Source organism: Suillus plorans, assembly GCF_016647745.1.
Source record: "Suillus plorans strain S12 chromosome Unknown HD556scaffold_71, whole genome shotgun sequence".
NCBI lineage: Eukaryota > Fungi > Basidiomycota > Agaricomycetes > Boletales > Suillaceae > Suillus > Suillus plorans.
In genome coordinates, this window is record NW_024537455.1 from 188,048 (window position 1) to 208,663 (window position 20,616).

At 47.2% G+C, this 20,616-nt stretch overlaps 7 protein-coding genes across 7 annotated transcripts; 4 read left to right on the forward strand and 3 right to left on the reverse strand.

Moving 5' to 3' along the window:
• Positions 1-2,236: 2,236 nt before the first annotated feature.
• On the forward strand, positions 2,237-7,330 carry HD556DRAFT_1434164 (P-loop containing nucleoside triphosphate hydrolase protein; the record flags this gene model as incomplete). The annotated part of the gene is made up of 22 exons (XM_041305298.1): positions 2,237-2,451; positions 2,502-2,574; positions 2,625-2,817; positions 2,869-3,042; positions 3,096-3,279; positions 3,332-3,585; positions 3,642-3,725; positions 3,776-4,909; positions 4,962-5,000; positions 5,059-5,131; positions 5,182-5,309; positions 5,357-5,385; positions 5,439-5,512; positions 5,561-5,643; positions 5,695-5,735; positions 5,788-6,096; positions 6,149-6,453; positions 6,504-6,627; positions 6,687-6,820; positions 6,873-6,928; positions 6,980-7,163; positions 7,219-7,330. 22 exons carry the CDS (start codon positions 2,237-2,239, stop codon positions 7,328-7,330), a joined length of 4,002 nt encoding a protein of 1,333 aa, XP_041155431.1.
• A 226-nt stretch (positions 7,331-7,556) lies between these two features.
• HD556DRAFT_1405699 (26S proteasome subunit P45) lies at positions 7,557-9,706 on the reverse strand. The gene is made up of 6 exons (XM_041303977.1): positions 9,423-9,706; positions 9,227-9,352; positions 8,777-9,176; positions 8,434-8,726; positions 8,082-8,379; positions 7,557-8,025 (listed from the first exon to the last, which is right to left on the reverse strand). Exons 1-6 carry the CDS (start codon positions 9,660-9,662, stop codon positions 7,985-7,987), a joined length of 1,398 nt encoding a protein of 465 aa, XP_041155432.1. The 5' UTR covers positions 9,663-9,706; the 3' UTR covers positions 7,557-7,984.
• Positions 9,707-10,084: 378 nt separating this feature from the next.
• On the forward strand, positions 10,085-10,926 carry HD556DRAFT_1521216 (histone acetyltransferase subunit NuA4-domain-containing protein; the record flags this gene model as incomplete). Its single annotated transcript, XM_041309167.1, has 4 exons — positions 10,085-10,092; positions 10,243-10,342; positions 10,400-10,585; positions 10,651-10,926. 4 exons carry the CDS (start codon positions 10,085-10,087, stop codon positions 10,924-10,926), a joined length of 570 nt encoding a protein of 189 aa, XP_041155433.1.
• A 112-nt stretch (positions 10,927-11,038) lies between these two features.
• HD556DRAFT_1245733 (exosome complex exonuclease RRP40) lies at positions 11,039-11,905 on the reverse strand (the record flags this gene model as incomplete). The annotated part of the gene is made up of 4 exons (XM_041298552.1): positions 11,039-11,249; positions 11,303-11,454; positions 11,510-11,659; positions 11,714-11,905. The coding sequence occupies 4 exons, from the start codon at positions 11,903-11,905 to the stop codon at positions 11,039-11,041; spliced, it is 705 nt and encodes a 234-aa protein (XP_041155434.1).
• Positions 11,906-12,034: 129 nt separating this feature from the next.
• On the forward strand, positions 12,035-12,735 carry HD556DRAFT_1245600 (uncharacterized protein; the record flags this gene model as incomplete). The annotated part of the gene is made up of 4 exons (XM_041298543.1): positions 12,035-12,084; positions 12,136-12,263; positions 12,320-12,447; positions 12,496-12,735. The coding sequence occupies 4 exons, from the start codon at positions 12,035-12,037 to the stop codon at positions 12,733-12,735; spliced, it is 546 nt and encodes a 181-aa protein (XP_041155435.1).
• Positions 12,736-13,570: 835 nt separating this feature from the next.
• HD556DRAFT_1448138 (NCA2-domain-containing protein) lies at positions 13,571-15,769 on the forward strand (the record flags this gene model as incomplete). The annotated part of the gene is made up of 4 exons (XM_041307381.1): positions 13,571-13,955; positions 14,033-14,904; positions 14,952-15,155; positions 15,206-15,769. The coding sequence occupies 4 exons, from the start codon at positions 13,571-13,573 to the stop codon at positions 15,767-15,769; spliced, it is 2,025 nt and encodes a 674-aa protein (XP_041155436.1).
• Positions 15,770-15,834: 65 nt separating this feature from the next.
• HD556DRAFT_917188 (uncharacterized protein) lies at positions 15,835-17,506 on the reverse strand. The gene is made up of 4 exons (XM_041312032.1): positions 17,371-17,506; positions 17,057-17,310; positions 16,102-17,004; positions 15,835-16,048 (listed from the first exon to the last, which is right to left on the reverse strand). The coding sequence occupies exons 1-4, from the start codon at positions 17,394-17,396 to the stop codon at positions 15,900-15,902; spliced, it is 1,332 nt and encodes a 443-aa protein (XP_041155437.1). The 5' UTR covers positions 17,397-17,506; the 3' UTR covers positions 15,835-15,899.
• Positions 17,507-20,616: the final 3,110 nt, after the last annotated feature.

Sequence of the window (20,616 nt, forward strand, 5' to 3'; positions counted from 1 at the left end):
ATGCTTCTAGCCCGTCGGAAAACCCAACGCATGTCGACGGGTAATAAACCCCTTGTCCTTCCGACGGAAAGTCACTTCAGGAAGGACCACCGTTGGCGCAAGGCCTAAGATAGTGCAAAATGCCGAGCACTTTACACAAGCTTACATAGTACTAATTTACGTTGTCAATGACATAAAGGAGGCAGGGAAGTGTTTGATGCGGTGATCGCACCTCATAATGTGCTGCAACAGCAAGTCCTCCTGACCAACTCCTGACTTAGGCAGTTTGGAATGTGTTTTCATAACAGTCAGGAACAACCCGATTTCCGTACATTGGTGGCGGTGGACTCTCATGATCAGCCCCATACAAAGAGTATGAAGATCCACCATTCGAATAGTGGGCAACTATTATTATAAACCTCAGAAAAGGTAGCACGGGGATATCCATTGGAAATTAATATGGACGTTGGCTGGATCCCAGATGAGTCGAAGCTGATGTCTGAACAATGATGAAAATAAATGAGGCGGGCGACCTTCGCAATGTTTTCTAAAGCAGGAATTCTTGTGGGCTACTTCCGATTGTAAGAAGACCGATAGGTATCGGAAATTATATTCATCATGATTCATAAGTCCAATGCGGGCCGCGAGGTTTGCCCATGGGCTATGACAGCGTTATCGCAAGTTATACTCCGAGCAAAGTCGGACAATGCTTGGTAACCGGAAATATACCAAAAGCGGGTTACTCCCTTCTCCTCCTTCTGGGATGACTGTGAGCGGCCCCACTAGTGGCTAGGTGACTGAGTCGAATTTTCCATCTGCAGATCAACATGAGTCGATGCTGTGTGGACTTGAGAAACCGATTGTATTTCAAAGATGACCCCGGCCTTCATCCGCGGAGATGGACGGCGAATACATCCTTCGATCTGAAAAGCGTCCAGAAGTGGCCGGTCAATCTGTTGAAGCACGAAGATGAGAAGTTGGCATAAAGAGAGAAACCCCAGTACCTGAATAGACATCAATATCAAACGGAGAAATACCTTTGGCACCAGTAATCTGTATGATCTTGTAGCCCAAGATAAGTGGTGTCCACCGTGTCTGAGAGTGATCCTGACATAGGATCTAGCGCGAGGGAAGATACGTCGTCAGCCCTCGAGACCGTCAAGTTTACAGTGATCTCCAAGCCGTGGCCCCAACTCCGAGTTGCGTTGCAGCTGCCCAGTTACCGATGTCAATTGTGTGAGTAATTAATAGTAACTGACGTCACTGACTCGGATGCATGAAAACCTTGAGAAGCCTCCGAGTTGTAGTGCATCAAGTTACATGCATGACCATTGCCTGTCGACCATGAGACTCATCGGACGGTGACCACGCTTGGAACTTTGGCTTCAAGAGGGAGTACGAGACTAGGGTTCGGGGAATCAGGAATTAGAAATTAGGGATCTCGTTCTGGTCGACAAGCATATCAGCACGACCCTCAACTTGGGCAGGTACCTGAAATGTTTAAATTTATCCACCCCAAATTCCCTGAACCCTACTCAGCTGATATAGAAAGTCGAGTATGTGAAAAAAAGAATATTATATATTCTTTTAAAGAACATGATGAGCCTCCATGAGCAAATCTTTTAGCTGTGTCGGGCCAGTCAGTACTAGTCAGTATCGAAAAGGGACGAGCTGCGCAGTTCTTTGCAAACATGAATGACACAGAGATAGTACACGGTAAGCGCCTATCACATCGGGCTAATTTTTTTGGACATACTAGCTGTGAAAAAAAAACTGGCAAGGGCATAATGTAGGTCCGACGGGATTACGTAATGTTTTTTATAGCACAATGTATTGATTTTGAAATTTAATGTTTCGGGCCCGGGTCCAGGGTCATGAAATGACTGCATGAGGAGGGCTGAGTGTTGATAGGATGGCGCGAATATCCGGGATACGGTAGCCTCGAATACAGCATGCGCAGCATATCTGTGTGTGCGCACTGCGCAAGGTGTTACCCGGATCGCGGAAGGGAACAGTAATAAACCTCGTGGGTGTTACGTCGGCAGCCTCAGGTCCCCTATGGTTACAATTAGATGACTAACCGCATTGACGTGACCGGGCCACTACTGGTATATATCCAGAGATGCCGCGAGTCAGCGTAATGCCACACCACTCCGAACTGAGTATAGGCTAAGATCTGTTTAATTTAACAGGTCCATGCAAGTACGCCCCTCCCAAGTAGCCCATTAAGCCCGCTTCTTGTTGTCTCTTCAAGATCATGTCAGACAGCCACCTCTCCACGCCTGGCGAGAAGCGGCCTGCTTCTCAGGACACTCACACATCACAAATCAGGCCGAAGAGCAGCTTTCTCTCTGCGAACAAGGATGCATCCATCGTAGTCGAGAAAAAGGATCCAGATGATGATGATGATGTTGTTGTGGATGCCAAACTAACGCAATCCGTTCAACCTGTTTCATTTTTTTCGCTGTTCCAGTGCGTTCCTTTTTATATTCAACTTGTATCTCAACCTGATCTGTCAACAGGTTTTCTACTTCATTTGAGATTATAATTGACATTATCGGTGTAGTCTGTGCGGCTGCTGCTGGCGCAGCTCAGGTGAGTTTTGTCAATTCGAATCATGCCACCGTTTACGTATTGTCCATTAGCCTCTCATGAGTTTGCTATTTGGGAATTTAACCCAAGATTTTGTCAACTTCAGTTTGGCAGACAACAATTATACCGCATCGTTGCAAAGCGGCAATCCCACTGCCATTGCACAAGCTCAACAGATTCTGAACGCCGCTGCAGTTGGATTTCGCAAGAGTTCTGCACTAGATGCCTCCTATCTGACATACATTGGTAAATCCATGATTGTTTTTATGTCAAACCGCCCATTAACTGTGTTTACAGGTGTCGGCATGTTTGTGTGCACATATGTGTACATGACTGTTTGGACTTACACCGGCGAGGTTAATGCGAAAAGAATACGAGAACGGTATCTCCAAGCGGTGCTCCGTCAGGAAATTGCTTACTTCGATGATGTCGGAGCTGGAGAAGTCGCTACTCGCATTCAAACCGATACTCGTGAGTTATTATGAGCCCATAATTTTTTTCTGCCTTGTTGACGTAACAAATAGATTTGGTACAACAAGGCATATCCGAAAAAGTCCCTATCGTCGTGAGCTTCCTTGCCGCATTCGTTACTGGTTTCGCCCTCGCATATGCTCGATCATGGCGCCTTGCTTTGGCATTGACATCGATTTTTCCATGCATCGCCATAACCGGAGCTGTCATGAACAAATTCGTCTCCAAGTATATGCAGTAAGTGTTTCTTCTCTGGGGAATAAAGGTCCCTTGATGTAATTCAATACAGAATGTCTCTCAACCATATCGCCGAGGGAGGATCCCTTGCTGAAGAGGTCATTTCCACTGTCAGAACTGCGCAAGCTTTCGGAGCTCAGAAATTCTTGACGTCTTTGTATGACAAGCACATCGATGGTTCCCGCATTGCTAACTCCAAGGGTGCCATCTGGAATGGTGGAGGACTGGCCTGCTTCTTCTTTGTCATTTATTGCGCATATGCTCTCGCCTTTGACTTTGGTACTACCCTCATTAATGAGGGGCTCGGTAAGTTCTCACATTCTTGAAGTAATAGAAGAATATTTCTAATATTGTAAATATAGCCAATGCCGGTGCAGTCGTAAATGTCTTCTTGGCTATCTTGATTGGTTCTTTCTCTCTGGCCCTTCTTGCACCTGAGATGCAAGGCAAGCTTTACTTCTTTGTGTATCTTGCGCCGTCTCATGTTTCATTTCAGCAATCACCAATGGACGTGGAGCTGCAGCTAAGCTATATGCTACGATCAATCGTACTCCCTCAATAGACTCCGCTGATCCAGGAGGTCTGAGACCCGAAAAGGTCATCGGCGAGATCACTCTCGAGGACGTTAAATTCAGTTATCCATCCCGCCCCAACGTCCATATCATGAAAGGTCTCAGCATAAATTTCCCTGCTGGTAAGACTGCTGCACTCGTCGGGGCATCTGGTTCTGGAAAGTCGACCATCGTTTCACTTATCGAGCGTTTCTATGATCCTTCGAGTGGCTCCGTCAAACTTGACGGTGTTGATTTGCGGAAGCTGAACATAAAGTGGTTGCGATCTCAGATCGGTTTAGTTTCCCAAGAACCCACACTCTTTGCGACAACGATCAAAGGCAATGTCTTGCACGGACTCATCGGCACCCCATACGAGAACGCCTCTGAAGAAGAGAAATTCAAACTCATTCGAGAAGCGTGTATCAAGTCAAATGCTGATGGTTTCATCACCAAGCTGCCACAAGGATATGATACTTTGGTTGGCGAACGTGGGTTCTTGTTGTCAGGTGGGCAGAAGCAGCGTATAGCTATCGCTCGTGCCATCGTTTCCGATCCCCGCATTCTCCTTCTTGACGAGGCCACTAGTGCGCTTGATACGCAATCCGAGGGTATTGTTCAGGATGCATTGGACAAGGCTGCCGCTGGACGTACGACTATCACCGTCGCTCACCGACTCTCAACGATCAAAGATGCAGATAGGATCTTTGTCATGGGAGACGGCCTCGTTCTGGAGCAAGGTACCCATAATGAGCTATTGGCCGATGAGGACGGCGCATACGCGCGCCTCGTCCAAGCACAAAAGCTGCGCGAGTCGCGTGAAGATCAGAACATCGAGAGCACAACAGCAGCCAGTGCCGAAGAAGATATGGAGAAGGCCAGCCTGGAAGAGATTCCTCTCGATCGCAAATACACGAATCATTCAGTGACCAGCGATATCGTAAACAAAAGCAACGAAAAGAAAGGGAAGGCTGAGGTCGACGAAGACAAATATAGTTTGTTCTACTTGTTCAAACGTGTGGGAGCTCTTCACCGGGAAGGATTGCATCGCTATGCAATTGGTACTTTCTTTGCAATTTGTATGTTACTTCAAGAGTCCCTCGTTATTACTCTAACATGCCAGACGACTAGGTACTGGCGCTGTTTATCCTGTATTTGGTATCGTATATGGTAAGGAACCTTTGACCCTTGCGTATCTCTGGGTTGGGTATTGACATATCCCTTATAGGTCAAGCAATTGCTGGATTCTCTGCACCGACGAACGCTGAGAGACGTTATGATGGCGATCGTAATGCCCTATGGTGTGTGCTTATGCGCATGTACGGACTGCGTCCGCTAAATTTCAAAATAGGTTCTTCATCATCGCTATCTTGTCTGCAATATCTATTGGCTTGCAAAATTATTACTTTGCATCCTCTGCAGCAATTTTGACAGCTAAATTGCGGTCAATCTCCTTCAAGGCTATCCTTCGTCAAGACAGTGAGTGTCACATACTTTTTTCTTATATCAAACCTTATGCCTCGCAGTTGCATACTTCGACAAGGAGGAGAACAGCGTAAGTTGTTCCACTAGGATATGGGTATCCTACTTAATGACAGGATCTTGTAGACTGGTGCACTGACGTCGAATCTGAGCGACAATCCGCAGAAAGTGAACGGCCTCGCTGGCGTTACTCTTGGAGCGTAAGTTGACGCTTATCGTGGTGTAGTTTAATTCTCATGCCTAAGCAGAATCGTGCAAGCATGCGTCACAGTAATCGCTGGGTCGGTGATCGGATTGTCCTATGCATGGCAGCCAGCTTTGGTCGGAATGGGTGCGATGTCTCTTCAATATCATCGAACTTCTACTTACGTTCCGAATGCAGCATGTATTCCTGTGCTTATCTCTGCAGGCTATATTCGTCTGGTATGTGACATTATATTTGCTCCGGAACTCCCACGCATTAACTTATCTACAGCGAGTGGTCGTCTTGAAGGACCAGCAGAATAAGGCAGCACATGAGTCGTCGGCGCAGCTTGCATGCGAGGCTGCCGCAGCAATCCGCACAGTCGCATCGCTGACGCGCGAGGAAGACTTCCTACAGCTCTACAGCGCCAGCTTAGAAGGGCCCTTGCGCAGGTCGAATCGCACTGCATTATGGAGTGGCTTGTTTTTCTCCCTTTCTCAAGCCATGTCCTTCTTCGTCATCTCATTAATTTTCTGGTATGGTTCACTCCTCGTCTCGAATTTCAAAATTACCACCACGGGATTCTTCGTTGCACTCATGGTAAGTCAAGAAGAGACCTCATTTAGCCTTCCATTCATTTTAATCGTATCAGAGCACAACCTTCGGGGCAATTCAAGCTGGCAATGTCTTCGCCTTTGTACCGGATATCTCGTCCGCCAAGGGTGCTGGTGCAGCAATCATCAAGCTCATCGATTCAACCCCAGAGATTGATGCCGAGTCGCCTGAAGGGAAGAGTATATCTGGAGAATTCGTTAAGGGCCAAATTCGCTTTGAGAATGTTCACTTCCGTTACCCCACTCGTCCTGGCACCCGTGTCCTCCGCGGCTTAACGTTCAAGGTTGAGCCAGGTACATACATCGCTTTGGTTGGTGCCAGTGGATGCGGTAAAAGTACAGTGTAAGCGACTGATTTCTTCGACCTTTCAGTGCTCTCATGCTGTTCTGCAGTATCCAGTTGATTGAGCGATTCTATGATCCGTTGTCAGGCCGAGTTCTTCTTGATAACGAACCCGTCGACGAGTTCAATATTCAGGAATACAGAAAGCAGCTTGCCCTTGTGTCCCAGGAACCAGTAAGCAAATATAATATGATCCTGAGGGCAGTTCGTCTAATCTCCCATTCACTAATCAGACACTCTACGCCGGCACCATTCGCTTCAATATCCTGCTAGGTGCCATCAAGCCAGAGTCTGAGGTAACTCAGGAGGAAATTGAGGATGTTTGCCGCAATGCCAATGTTTTGGATTTCATCAAATCTCTTCCAAAGTACGTCTCCAATCGTCAGTTTCCACGAATACCTTACTGACATTACGATCAGTGGCTTTGACACTGAGGTCGGTGGGAAAGGGTCGCAACTTTCTGGTGGCCAAAAGCGTGCGTGACCGATGTATTTGTTTCTCTCCCAGGTACTTACTCCTCAATTAGAGCGCATTGCAATAGCCCGTGCCCTACTTCGCAACCCGAAGGTCCTTCTACTAGATGAAGCCACTTCAGCGTTAGATTCGAATTCTGAGAAGGTGGTGCAGGCGGCTCTTGATCAAGCCGCCAAGGGTCGCACGACGATAGCAATAGCTCATCGTCTTTCGACGATTCAGAATGCTGACTGCATGTGAGAAGTCATTGCTGATGTTTCGGAGACAATCGTACTAATACTTCCTTCGCAGATACTTCATTAAGGAAGGCCGTGTCAGTGAAGCTGGTACTCACGACGAGCTCCTTTCGCTGAAGGGCGACTACTACGAATATGTCCAATTGCAAGCATTAAGCAAGAAATAGATATCTGGCTCGTCATGGTGTTATACCTCGATGAACTCTAGAGCATAATTACCTTACTTACCATCATACTCCTCTCATCACTTGGTTTTCATTTCCGATGGCATACTGTAAATTAATCATAATGGATACACGCAGGTCAATGGAATTACAGCTGTTTTATGAGGATGCATATACGATTGCAGTCGTCACTTTATCGTGACCGAGGCGGTATTGCAAATATCAGAGAACCCGTTTGATCGAGTGATCACTCTTTCCACCAGGTGCAAGACCCGTAACAGCCCCTTGCGCCCGGTCGTGTTGCTAGTAGTCAGGCTCCTGCAAAGGTATCCATAAAAAAGTGTTAAGTTGAGACCGGGGTTCGGTTGGCAACGTTAAGGATTTTTGGTAGAGCTGCACGATCGCACGATGATTATTTATGGGAAACCAAGAAAGGTTGCGTGACACGATATCGAGCTCAAGCAGTCCAGGAACAAGTAACATCATGTTAGCAGCCACCCAGTCAAGCAACTGGCGAGAGTAACAGTATTACAGGAGGTGCACTCGCACCCCCTCAGTATGGCACAAAGTTGGCAATGGAAATAATGATAGTGGCATGGGTGAAAATCTGAATGCGATAATCGAGTCTATCACAACAGAATGAATCGATAAGGCGACCTATGCGAAGTACATCAAATTGTTCTTCTTCTTGCTTTGTACTGCACGACACAGTTAGAAAGTTATAGGAGATAGTCGTCGAAAGTAAGCTACTCACCCTCAGCGATCCCACTTAGGAAATGTTCGTGCCCAAGCTTGGTAGCACCCTCGCGCAGGGCGATCATACCAGCCTCCACACAAGTCGCCTTCAACTGAGCACCATTAAACTCGTCTGTGCTACGCGCTAACTCCTCAAAGTTCACGTCTGGGCTGACAGTCATCTTCCGTGAGTGAATTTCTAGGATACGGGCGCGAGCCGTCTCGTTTGGTAGTGGAAACTCAATTTTACGATCCAAACGACCTGAACGGAGAAGGGCGGGGTCAAGGATGTCAATCCGATTTGTCGCTGCGATGACCTATACAAGGTGAACTGAGTAAAGACAGCTCAAGTCGATAGTAAATAGTATCACCTTGATTCGCTGGTCGCTCGAGAAACCATCAAGCTGGTTCAACAATTCTAACATCGTTCGCTGCACTTCACGATCACCACTCTTTTCTGAGTCGAAACGCTTTGTTCCAATAGCGTCCAATTCATCAATGAAGATAATTGCAGGTGCTTTCTCTTTGGCAAGTTCAAACGCGTCGCGAACAAGCTTAGCACCATCACCGATGAACATCTGGACAAGTGAAGGACCGGCAAGCTTGAGATAGCAAGCCTTTGTTTGTGCTGCACATGCACGGGCAAGAAGAGTTTTCCCAGTGCCTATCGAAGATATAAGCGATGGTACGCGTGTAAATCAGATGCACACGTACCTGGTGGCCCGTACATCAAACAACCTTTCGGTGGTTTTATTCCCAAGGTCTTGAACTTGTCTGCCTGCTCCATCGGCAGAACGATGGCTTCGACCAGCTCTTCAATTTGCTTCTCCAAGCCACCAATATCAGTGTAGGTTTCTGTTGGACGTTCATCAACTTCCATTGCCTTGACGCGTGAATCATATTCAGTCGGAAGCTTGTCGAGGATCAGATAGGAGTCTTTGTTAACACCGACAAGGTCGGAAGGTCTCAACTGGTCGGCAGGTACGAGACCTATAAGAGGGAGGAAAACAGTTTGTCGAGTGGATGTCTTCACAACAGCACATTTGCCCTTGCGCATTGAGTCCAAGTCGCGGTTTGCCCCGTCCTCCTCTGATTCAGGATCAACGTCCAAGATCTATGGCGGATGAACGACGGGATATGACAATATAACCTGGTTGTGCGTACCTCTACTACATTTCCAACAAGATACGGCAAGACTTTATTTTGCTTAATTTTCTCCCCGTTATCACGTATCTTCTCCTTCATTACGTTTTGCTCATGTTGTAATCGTAGGGTGTCCGACTTCATGACCTGCATCATTTGGACAAAGCACTCTTGAGTTGAAGTCTGGTAAACGTATTGCAAGATGTAAACGACGCACCTTGATGTCATTATCAATTAGCCGTATTCTTGTCAAAATCTCCTCTGTTGTCAAAGCCTTTATCTCCTCTGGAATGTCATCCCAAGTCTCTTCTGCGGGTTGATCTGGCGTTATGTCCATTTCAACGCCATCCTGACCTGGAGAAGGTGAAGCTTCTGGTTGCTGTGGTGCATCTGGCTTCTGCACGTTGTCACCTGCAGGAGGGTCAGATGGAGGTTCAGAGGAGGGAACTGAGGACATGTGAATTGAGAAGCGGGTGGTAGAAATCAATGATACAGCGCTGAATTGAGGTACTCGTCGCCGACGCGTAACTCCTCCCAAAAAGGGAAATCGGAGCACACGCTGACACGGTAGCTCTGAGATTACAGGCCTGTGCTGTGGTCAGAAACTAGGTAAATATTTAGCAATGAATCAGTTTAGTTTATTCGACCAAGCCCATATATATTGATATCAATAAACAGTTGCTGAACGCTGAAATCGACAAAGAACAGTTTGACCAAGTTTAACCCTCCCATCGAATGACATTATTCTGGTACGCATTCAGCAAGTCAGTCAAGTTATACACACACTCTGCAGTTGTAGAATATTTACCCTATCAATGCGAGGGAGGTCAGTCGATACAATAAATCATACACCTGTGCGTTGAGCGCATCATCATTACCATGAGTCAGTGTCTAATATTTGTCCTTGTTAGATTCTAAAGCCTTTGTAATTGCCAAATGAGGATTCTGTAACACTCTGAGCCACAACCTACTCGAGGGTTATTAGCTGTGTGGATGGCACTTGATCTCTGAGTCTATTGGATTCTTGCTATGGCAAGCAAAGACCCTCCCACAGCGGAGGAGAGGGCACGATATGAAAAGGTGAAAGATGAACTTGTGAAGATGATTCAGAAGAAAAGGGCCGCGGACAGACAACTTGTACGTCGACCCTCTTCGTTAACTTGAATTGTTCAAACTGCTCTATGCAATATACAGGCACAAACTGAAGTCCTAATACATACGCTAGAAACATCTTATCTCGCTGAAACCTCCACTACGGGTAATATCATCCATGGATTCGACGGATATCTCAAGCCCACTCAGGGTGCTGCGGCACGTAGAAAACACGATATTGGGGATGGTGATCGGTGGTTCTCAACAAGTAGTGGAACATGGCAGAAGGTATGTCCAAGAAATTCAAGGTATGGATAAATAGCTCATTGGAGTATTCCCCTTTTCTTCCTCAGTCCTTGGATCTTCTCGGAGAAGGTGAAGATTCGACACCTGCACCTGACGATATGAGGCTTCAAACAACACCAGGGCTGACTACTGTTGTCGTACCTCCGGCTCCACGCACGCAAGAGTTAACTGCTGCACAGCAGAAAAAGCACCGTGACAGAGAATATCAACGACGCAAACGCGCTATGCGACGAAGCGCGGGTACTGTCAGCGACGAAGACTCGCAGAGCATCGGTACAGGAAGGCGTCCAATGAAACGTGCGAGGATAGCAGATGATGATTGAGTTGAGAGAAACTGTGGTATATGTATGTATCATCGTTGTCTTTTTAGTTCTTTAAGTGTCGTTACCTGTGCGCGCAACAGGTATCTCTCAAAACTGAGAAAATGTACAGTGATTATATATCCAATTTGCTAAGGAACTTCTTCACATTAGTTTCATCCATCCCGCCGCCGTCTGGATCGACTGCCTCAATACACCGCACGATGGTAATCGTATGTTTTGTCTCCTTCGTACTAACCCATACTTTTCCATTCATTCCCACTGCCGCTTCCAGAGGAAAACGCGATCCAAGCAGTGGCAGGAGAAAATGCTTAGGGTCAAGTAATCTGGATGAAAGATATAATGAACAAGGAGACACAACAGCAAGAATCTAGCATACAGTCGGCTCATTTGCAAACTGCACTGAAGCACAAAGCCATCTTTTAGCTCACCAAACCCATCAGCCTTGTGAGTTTGGGCGTCGAAACATTCGAGTTCAGGCTCCATATCTTTATGGGCCAATGAAACGCGAGCATAAAGGAGTGAACCGACCTGATTGATTCATCAAGAAGCTGTACATTGGCACTGGAAAGGAACGTTAAAGTACCTTTAGACTCGGCTTGTTTCTTTTGGTTGCCCCTTCAAACGCCAAGCCATCCAGTGAGGCAGGATGCGCAGATCCAATGTCGACGCGCCAGCCCTCACCACTTCGTCCAGTGATCACACCGATCACACTTTCCTGGGGCGCCGGAACATACTGGAAATGATTATTAGATGGCTAGCTTGCACACCAAGGAGTAGAGTGCCGTACTCTTCTTGAATTGCCCTCTACCCACCATTTGCTCTTGTTGGCTGAGTGGTTAAGGACGCCTGAGCGAGTAGCAATAACAGGAGCTGATTTTGCTTGTTGCTGTGTCTCGCTCGATAGTTGAAGAAGGCCAGGACCAAGCTTGAGGTTGACGTGCTGGGCTGGGACTTGCTCACCAGGGAGGACGATGGACATCATGGAAACTGTAAAAGGAAAAAAAAGGCACACTGCCTCCTGAACGTCGAACGTCGAACTCTCACCAGCACTGATCCTTGACTTCCTTTAGATGTCAACTTGAACTTGAACTACTATTCCGCGTCATTTATGGCTGCGACACCTTTGATGAATGAATTTCCCGAGCTAGCCTATCTCACGTGTGTATCTTACACGAGCCCGCATTTCTAGCTCATTCAGATCTTGTGCAGACGTGAAGATCTTGAAGACATCCTCAATGATCCCGCTTACTTCCAGAGCATATTCCATTCCTTGCGTCAGGTCAAGGAATTATATCAAGCTCAGACAGAGCTAGGTATGGCAAATGAAGCCATCGCTCGTAAGTAACTTGATTATTCGTTGGGTATGCAGCATGCCGAACTCATATCGCTTTAGAAACAAACCTATCACTGCAGGACCGTCTGTATGAGTTGCGAACTGAAACCAAAGAAGCCTTCGATAACGCCAAGTCTATGGAGTCTCGCTGGAAGGATCTCGAGCGCGAACAACGAGAAGTTTATCAAGTACGTCGCTGAATGTGGCATACGAGCTAGCATCTGATGTTCTTTCAGCGGTTCGACCCTCAATTTCTTTTACTTCGTCTTCGTCATGCGACCACCGCGCAAGATGATGCCTCTGAGGCTCTTGCGTCATCATTCGTGCAATCATCTCCTTCACCCTCCTTGGTTAACGATGCCTCAGATGTGGATGAGTTCATTAGAGAGTTTAGAGAGCTTAGGAAAATCTATCACAAACGATTAATGTGGGGTGATAGGTGGGCTTCTGGACAGGTGTCTTGGGAGGATGGTTAACTGGTTATTGTGAGCTTTTCTACGCCTTCTCTGACTCAAGTGGTCTCACGAATTGTCCAGTATTTTAGTTATTTATGCACACAGAGTATGCATTATAGTGATACCACTGTGATTGCAATTGCTACTTGTGGGAATCTGCCTGTCGATGGCGACCGTGCCATGTGGCAACAATCCAGTGTATTGATTAGAATTCTAAGGTTTGAATAACACTTCTTGTGCTCTTGAGCGGCTATCCTCATTTGGCTACGAACCATACCATGCGGGAGTATCCCCTTCCTGAGAGTGATCGAGAGGTTTGTAAGGCGGCAGAACCATACGGCTTTACCACTGACACATTGTGATTGTCAGATACCAAATCTCCATGAGCCCTAAGCGCACCTTCGTACTAGTGATGTGCACGGCCCGGTCTCAAGCTGTGGGCCAGCCAAAGCTGGGTCTGACCAAAGCTTTCAAAGGCCCGGCCTGCCATGGTTCTGAAAAGCCAGCTCAGCCTGATTAGGCGCGGCTTGGGCCGGCCCACGGCTAGCAGCCGGGCCGTGCACTGATCACTATTAAGAGCTCTGTGGTTGACTTACTTAGTAGCTAGAAATATGAATTTTGTGAAAGTGTCGACTTCCGTGGGCTGCCAGTGCTGTACCAGAAGGGATAGATAGTACCAAATATTGAACAGTACTACGTGTAGCCAAACATAATGCCCAGTTGTGTCTTTGCAACAAACATTTTCAATGATCCAACGAGTGCACTCTGAAGTGACTCTTTTACCAAAACTTGCTTATTAGTCCAAACTATTCCCACTGCAGTCGTCCTGAAGCGAGACGCGTCACCCAGCTTCTTCATGACATCGAACTTCGCCGTTCACTACACTGAGCGTCTGATTCCGTTGACCAGGCTGCAACTATCTACGCAGTCCAAGCCTACAAGCGATGGCGGTACACTAAAGTCGACGCATGCAATGCTACAAAGCTCACCCTCTGAAGCTACTGTGCAGGAATCTGTAGACTTTCTCTGCACTTTCTCTGTTCGGGAGGACAAACCAGGGCTGCAATCCGACAGTGAGGAGCTTGTCTTTTACAATGCCGTCTTCAGGAAAACCATTTTCAACCTGTATGCGCTTGCCGTGGATCTCTACCTGGAGGAATCAAGTGCGGCTCAGCTTGACGCAGAGTGGTGGGCCGATATCGAACAATCTACGTGGTCTGTAGCGTCGTATCTCTTACAGTGTGCGTCTATTTTTATTGTGCGCTGTGAACTGCACATGTCCCTTATGTCTTTCGCTTCTTTGGGCTTGGAAATGTAGCGTTCCCGAGCCGTCTTCGTAGAGTTTTGCAGTTGATTCAGGTACAGAAGATGTCTGTTCGACTGTCGGCGTTCTGCCCATCGTCTGTTGCAAGATTTTACTGGGATGCTGCGCCTATTCGGCTCAACCCCTTCACTGTTGCACTCTTTCCCTATCTGCGCAACCAGTCCTCTGCTGTGGTATCATTCTCTCCTGTTACCGCAGGGAAAAGCACGCGACCAGACTCCCTCGTTGCCCTGGCTGAGAAAATACGTGTTGGGGTCATGTACAGTATACAAAGAGTAATTTCCTTCCTGCTCTTTCCTCTCCGTCTTGCTCGAGAAGAGTGTCAGCTCAGAAGAAAGGAATTGGAGAAGGTGAGGAACGAAAGGGCTGAGGTCCTTGGAAAGCTTTTGGAGTTGCGACCCTTGCTTGCAAATGGTCTGGCAGCCGACTTCAACGGTTCAATCACTAGTTCGTCAATTGACAATCAAGCCCTTACGGCGTTTCTGTTCGAGTTCGCTGTCGTCACGTCAGGCGACGTATCACAGAAAGCTGCTCTCCCTGTGATCGAACAACTCCTCGGTGCATTCAAAAACCATGGAATCATACATAACGCCTACCTGGACGCCCACGATCTGCGACGACCATCCCGACTTACCCTGTTATGGCCTCGCTTATTCCTGCTTCCCCCACTGATGCTCTATTGTGCCAAGCATATTTATGCTTCTAGAGCAACTTTAGCCGACCTTATGCTAGATGTGGTGAACACCGTACAAAACTTTTTCAAGGGTTGGCTGTTTGACCCTATAAAAGATGTCCTTATGACTATCCGTGCTGGTGGAGAAGATGGTGTCATTGTTAGGCGAGAAGCAGTTGCTGCTGACCTCGATGTGAGCAATTTTGCCACTTACAAGTCGTTTTCTGATTGTCGGTGAAGTCACTCGAGCGAATGACCCTTGCTCTCGCTAAGGAAAAACTTAGTTATGATTCTACGCAACTTGAAGCACTTTCACAACAGATACGTCAGGGTGACCTCACTGCCGTGCTGAAGATCTATGAAGAGGACATTAAAAATCCGGTGAAATCTGCAATAACGGGGACACTTTTGAGGTCAATGTTTATTCAGGTCCAGAAGGCCAAAGTAAGCACAGCGCGCCTCTATCAGGCTACTACTCATTCAAATGTTCCTAGGTGGATCTCGATCAAGCACTGGCTGGCATCGATAAACTGTTGAAATCTCAAGAACTTACTTTTGCATTCGTTGGTGTCGCGCCAGCCCTTGCTGTCATATATGTCGCAGGAGGATTCCTAGGAGGACTACTGTCTATCAGACCTGGCAGGTATGGAGGGAAACTTAGAAAGACCAGTGTTTGGCTTGCAATGAGGTTGACCATACTAGTTGTCTTGGAAAATATGCGCTTACTACTCTACATTTCTAGGCGTATTGAGCGGCTTCTGTTGTTCCAACCTAAATTGTCGTATCACCATCACGATACCGAGAACTTGCACTCGGACACCATTCCGGCTTTGACGACAGGACTATTGGTTTTATCTCTGGCGCACCTCCGAGAGTATGCTTTGACGTCGCTACCAGCACGGTCGCGACTTCGAGAGGGATTTTTGGAGGATATCGAAGACCTTGAAGATCCTGGATTGCGTCGGTCGGAAAAACTCAGGATTATCGATAGAATGTGGAAGAGTTGGGGCAAGGAGCTTGGTTGGTACAATTTAGCGGGCGGTAGATCAACCAGGTAGAGATTGGTTTCCTCTGAGGCGCATTAAAGGAGGAAACGATAGATAACTGGGGAGTCGTTGTGATTGTGGCATACGTTTTCAAGACCGACCAATAACTATTACAGCTTGTGGTAGCAAAAGGCAATATCGACTACGTGGACCTGACTATGAATTCTAGGATATCCGTACCCGTACCATTGAGGGAATATCGAATAGATGGTATAATAAATTGGCGAGCAGGGCTTAATGAAGGAGGAAGCATGAGCCCACCACCAAGACCTCTCATATGCCAAGAGTTCGCTGCAAAAAAGCACATCAAGATCAGCATCCACATAAAATGCTCAAGCACGTACATAAGGGCTGCCCAAGTATAATGATGCAAAAGTAAACCCACAACCTGCCATACAATCCACTGACGCGGTATCCTGTGTACTTGTACCAGACCTTTTCACAAAGCAGTAGAGGAGCCTGCAGTGCAAAAAATAGCGGAACGATGGTATCAAAACCTCTCCCGAGTGCATATGCGGAGAGTTCGTGGTATAATCCAGACCCGATGAATGTCCCAAACAACAAGCCGAACTTTCCTGCGATGGACTTGCCAAAAAATCCTCCAAAGACAAAGAAAATTTCTCGAAGGATTTGGTGCCAACGTTTGGACCAAAAGATATGAAGCGAGTCAGATTGCCAAGGATGGTCTAGCACGGGAGGCCATGCTGAAGGGGAGCTTCCTAAAAGCAAAACTGCAAAGATCGTGATGAAATCGTAAAAGAGTTGGAAGGCAGCCAAGATGCAAGAGCCAGTTGCAACGTGGATGGCTGTAGAAAGAGTGTATCTATAGAAGAATGGTAGTTCCGCCTTGAATATGGTGCCACCGTGAGGAGTGCCAACGTCAGGTACTAGCTTGATTAGCGACTCGAGGAGGTCGAAGATCATGTAGTTTCCGACAAATGATATAAACGTCGCAAACAAGAATGAATTCCGTTTGAGAGATCTCTCCTCACGAGGCACGTGGATCCCCATACCAAATTTCCAACCAAAACCCCTGTTGGATAAAATTACTTCCAAGGCATCATATAGCCAAGTAAGTGATGAGGTAGCTGGATCTGATGTGGCTGGTTTTGTATGCGCATCACCATTTGCTTTGACAGCATGGGTTTTTTTCGTGACACCTGGCTGAACCTCGTCGATCTTGAGCATACCCTCTTTTCTCCATGCAAAATCTATTGCCTTGGCGCTAATGGCTTCTGCGAGTAGGCCTGTGGCGGTTTGAGTGGCTCTACAAGTACGAGGGAAGTGCTGTCACTTTACCTTGGCCCCAGTTGTAGATATTGTGATGTGGCTCTGTCCACATGAAACGAAAGTAGGTCCCGACGGCAACTGCGACTACCAACGGAAGGAGTAGAAGACGCAAGGTAAACGTGTCTGGCCGTCTCGCCAGGTATCCCATGTAAATTAGTGGCAGAAAGGGGAATAAAAGGTATAGGATATTAATTCCAGTAACCGGTGTACGCTCATGAGGTTCGGGCACGAGCCCTCGGAAGACATCATGGAGAATACAGTGACTTTTTGGGGAGTTATCAGTGAGCACGCGAATTCAGAATATGCTGGGTGAAAAAACATACCATTTATGATATATTCTCAACCACATCTATCAGGAATCTGGCCAGCGAATCGACCAATCCACCAGCGAGTTTGTGAATTAGTTTCAATGAAGACGCGAGGATGACGTCTCATATAAGCGTCTCCCATCTAATTAATGGCTTAGTCAGCCAATACCTTTGAGGCATGGACGAGGTCGTTGACCAAGGTCTTGCGTGTTTGCATTCGTCCGATATCCTTAATTCGCTACCTGCTTCATCTGTCATCGTCGCACGCCATTGTTGAACGCAGCGCGACGGGTCACCGCACTTCGCGTGTCTGGTTCCAAGTCTCTCACGCAAAACCATCCATCGCGTCTGCAGTGCCATCAAAGATGTCCAAACTTGACTTACCCGCATTCTCTGGTACGACAGAGCCCAGCTTGACTGTTGCGAAGACAAATATCTCACGTGGGCTGCCTTGAACCTGGTATATGCGATGTCTCCCTAACTACCTATTGTGTTTGCGGGCCTCCAGCTGGAAGACCGAGCGCGAGACTTTGGTAGAACCAGAATCGTGATGAACTTACCACGTGGGAGGAGTTTCCCTCGTGTCTCAAGGATCGTTTCATGTTCTCCAGCTGGCGTCTCGATACCCTCGTCCGCTTCTAAAGACTTCGATGGCTTCTGCTCGCCCGTCGCCTCCTTAGAAGAAGTTCGGAACACGCTTTATTCGGCGAATGATGGTTATGCTATCGGTGACTGTTTGCCAACACCACCTCCTCTTTGCCGATCCCGTGCTTCAACTTCGTGTCCAGGCCATACCAAACTTTGCGTACGAGAACTTGAAAGTCAACGCACTGATCAACACCATGGCAACTACGTAGTGGAGCCTCGTTGCGTAAGGCTTCACGATGTCCGTACTCAAGTCAATGCTCAAATCTACTTCGATTGCTCCTATGTCTAACACGCACACATTAAATTTTCCATCTCCTCTACCTATGCCGAATGAGAAGCCTTGAGCTCTGTAGGAGGTTGTTTCCGCTGTCATCTGTCGCCATCTGACCCACCTGGAAGTCCCATGTTGCTCCTGAGTGTTCGGGTGACGAGCGATGCAATATCCCTCTGCGAGCTCTTCATCCCATCGCAGAAGACACCCTACATGAGGGTTATTGTGAGGTCCTGATCTCTTATAACAAACCCGGAGTCACGGATTTCTCCGACCAAAAGGTCGGTACCATCACCGTTATCCTACCTCCAGGTGTGGTTATGCCATCATGTGTCCTCGAGGGCGACCCCGACAGCGATGAGGATGATGACTGTTGATGCTTTCCTGAACTGTTCGCCGGGTTATATTCTTATTCTTTTTGGCCCCTTCTGTACCATGGATTCTTCCGTCTTTCGTACGTCTCTGATGTTTACCTTCCCCTTCCTTGCACATTGTTGGGACTGCCTCGGACATCGGTGTTCCGTTTGAAATGTTTTTTTCTCAATACTTAACATGGGGCATCGGGAATAACTTGGGAGGGTGTGCATAGAGCCCATTGTAGACATGCTTTCCTCAGCTTGTATATTACATTGTCCCACAATTCAGACCGTGGTTCTGTTTAGTTCCACATCTCCATTTCTCGTCGTTGGCTGGCGGCGTGTTTGAAGAGAATACTTACATTATTATTATAATAACAGGCGGTGACCTTCGGGCGTTGTGTTTTGTTGGCACACCCATGTCATTCCACTACAAAAGCAGACATTATATTTGCATTTCTTTCTCCTTATTTTCTCTTGAGAATAAACACGCACGGGATAACGCAGTATATAGTTGACCATGAGCAAGGCTTAAACCAATGTATGATGTGTTCTCTCAACAACAGATGGTGCAGATGGTAGCCATGTACGGCTGATAGTGTCGTGAAGGTGGAAACAAAATGGAACAGCTAAAAAGGAGGGCACGCAGATGGATTGCAAATACCCAGCACAACAGGCTGGACACAATTGACACGTCGAGCCAGCGGCTATTTGTCAGAAATCGTCACGGCATTTGCGCCTCAACTCCCCGATAGCACTTTGAATTGAATTGATTTGCGAGCATATCGGCTCAGCCGACAGGAAGCCAAATTGCCAATAGCTGAGAAGCCTCCCTCGCGAGTAGTGCGCGCGACTCGCCAGTTCTCAATCATATTCGTGTCACGTACTGACAATATAATCAATGCGTACATACTATAGATTCAGACAGAGACCAACATGTGCTGACAAAGGTTTGTTCATTTGTAATATCTATACCTGCACACCATTACTCAGTAGGAAACACGTTGAGTATGTCAAGACAAATATGGGGCGCAGCTGACACCGTGCCCTATGTTTATCTCACTCTTGCTAGAAGTTTAATAAGCATTTAAACTTGCTTACTATTTTCAGTGGCGAAGCCACAGATATCTGCTAGTTATCAAATAACGAAGACGGGACATATCCTGCAAAGCCGTAAGGTCGGAGCCTACAACACCCAATGCGCAGAATTGAAGTGCCAGCCACAGGTAAAAAGCTCCGAGCTACATCCTCGATTGTTTCACGGTAGTACCAAGATAATTTTGTAGATGTGAAGGTGTTGGCTACGAGCAGAGGATTTCATGAAGGTTCCATGAAAAGGAGCCATCAGCAAGAGCAAGCATGAATGCTTGGCCATGGTGGGTGCAGGGCATTCAGATAGGACTGATGGCGAAGGATCTTGCGAAGAGAAGTTTTCAGTTCGGATGCTGTGCCAGGTGGGTTCTTTGGACAGAGCCAGGACAAAGAGCACGGGCCGAAATGTGCGTACAAGAAGACAGGTGTCACGAACGATTATTTTCATTCGCCCAAGGTCTGCCTAGGGAAGACTAAGAGCAGGTTGAGAAACAGCCCATAAATAGTTCAGAAGATTGACAAATAGGAGAAAAGGCATGCGACCCGATGTTGTTATCTGTGAAGAAGGCCAGCGGGGATTTACCGGCGCCATAATGAAAAATTCGTTCGTGTAGTAGGTGCGAGCTTGATCAGCGGTAAGTTTGATGTTGCTGCGAGTTGATTGCTTGAAGGTAGTCTTGAACCAACGCTTTGGTAAGACGCCCCAGAATTGCACTCTGGTTTGTCTAGTTCAAAACTGGACTGGCTTGAGGTAGCACCTCCGTACCAAATGATGGTTGAATGTTGTTTCTAATGTACCTCACGGATCGTCCCAAGATTCCATTGGACTTTCGGAGCTGGGACAATCATCAAGTATGCTCGCTTAGCTAATTAAAGTTCACCTCCGTTTCACGA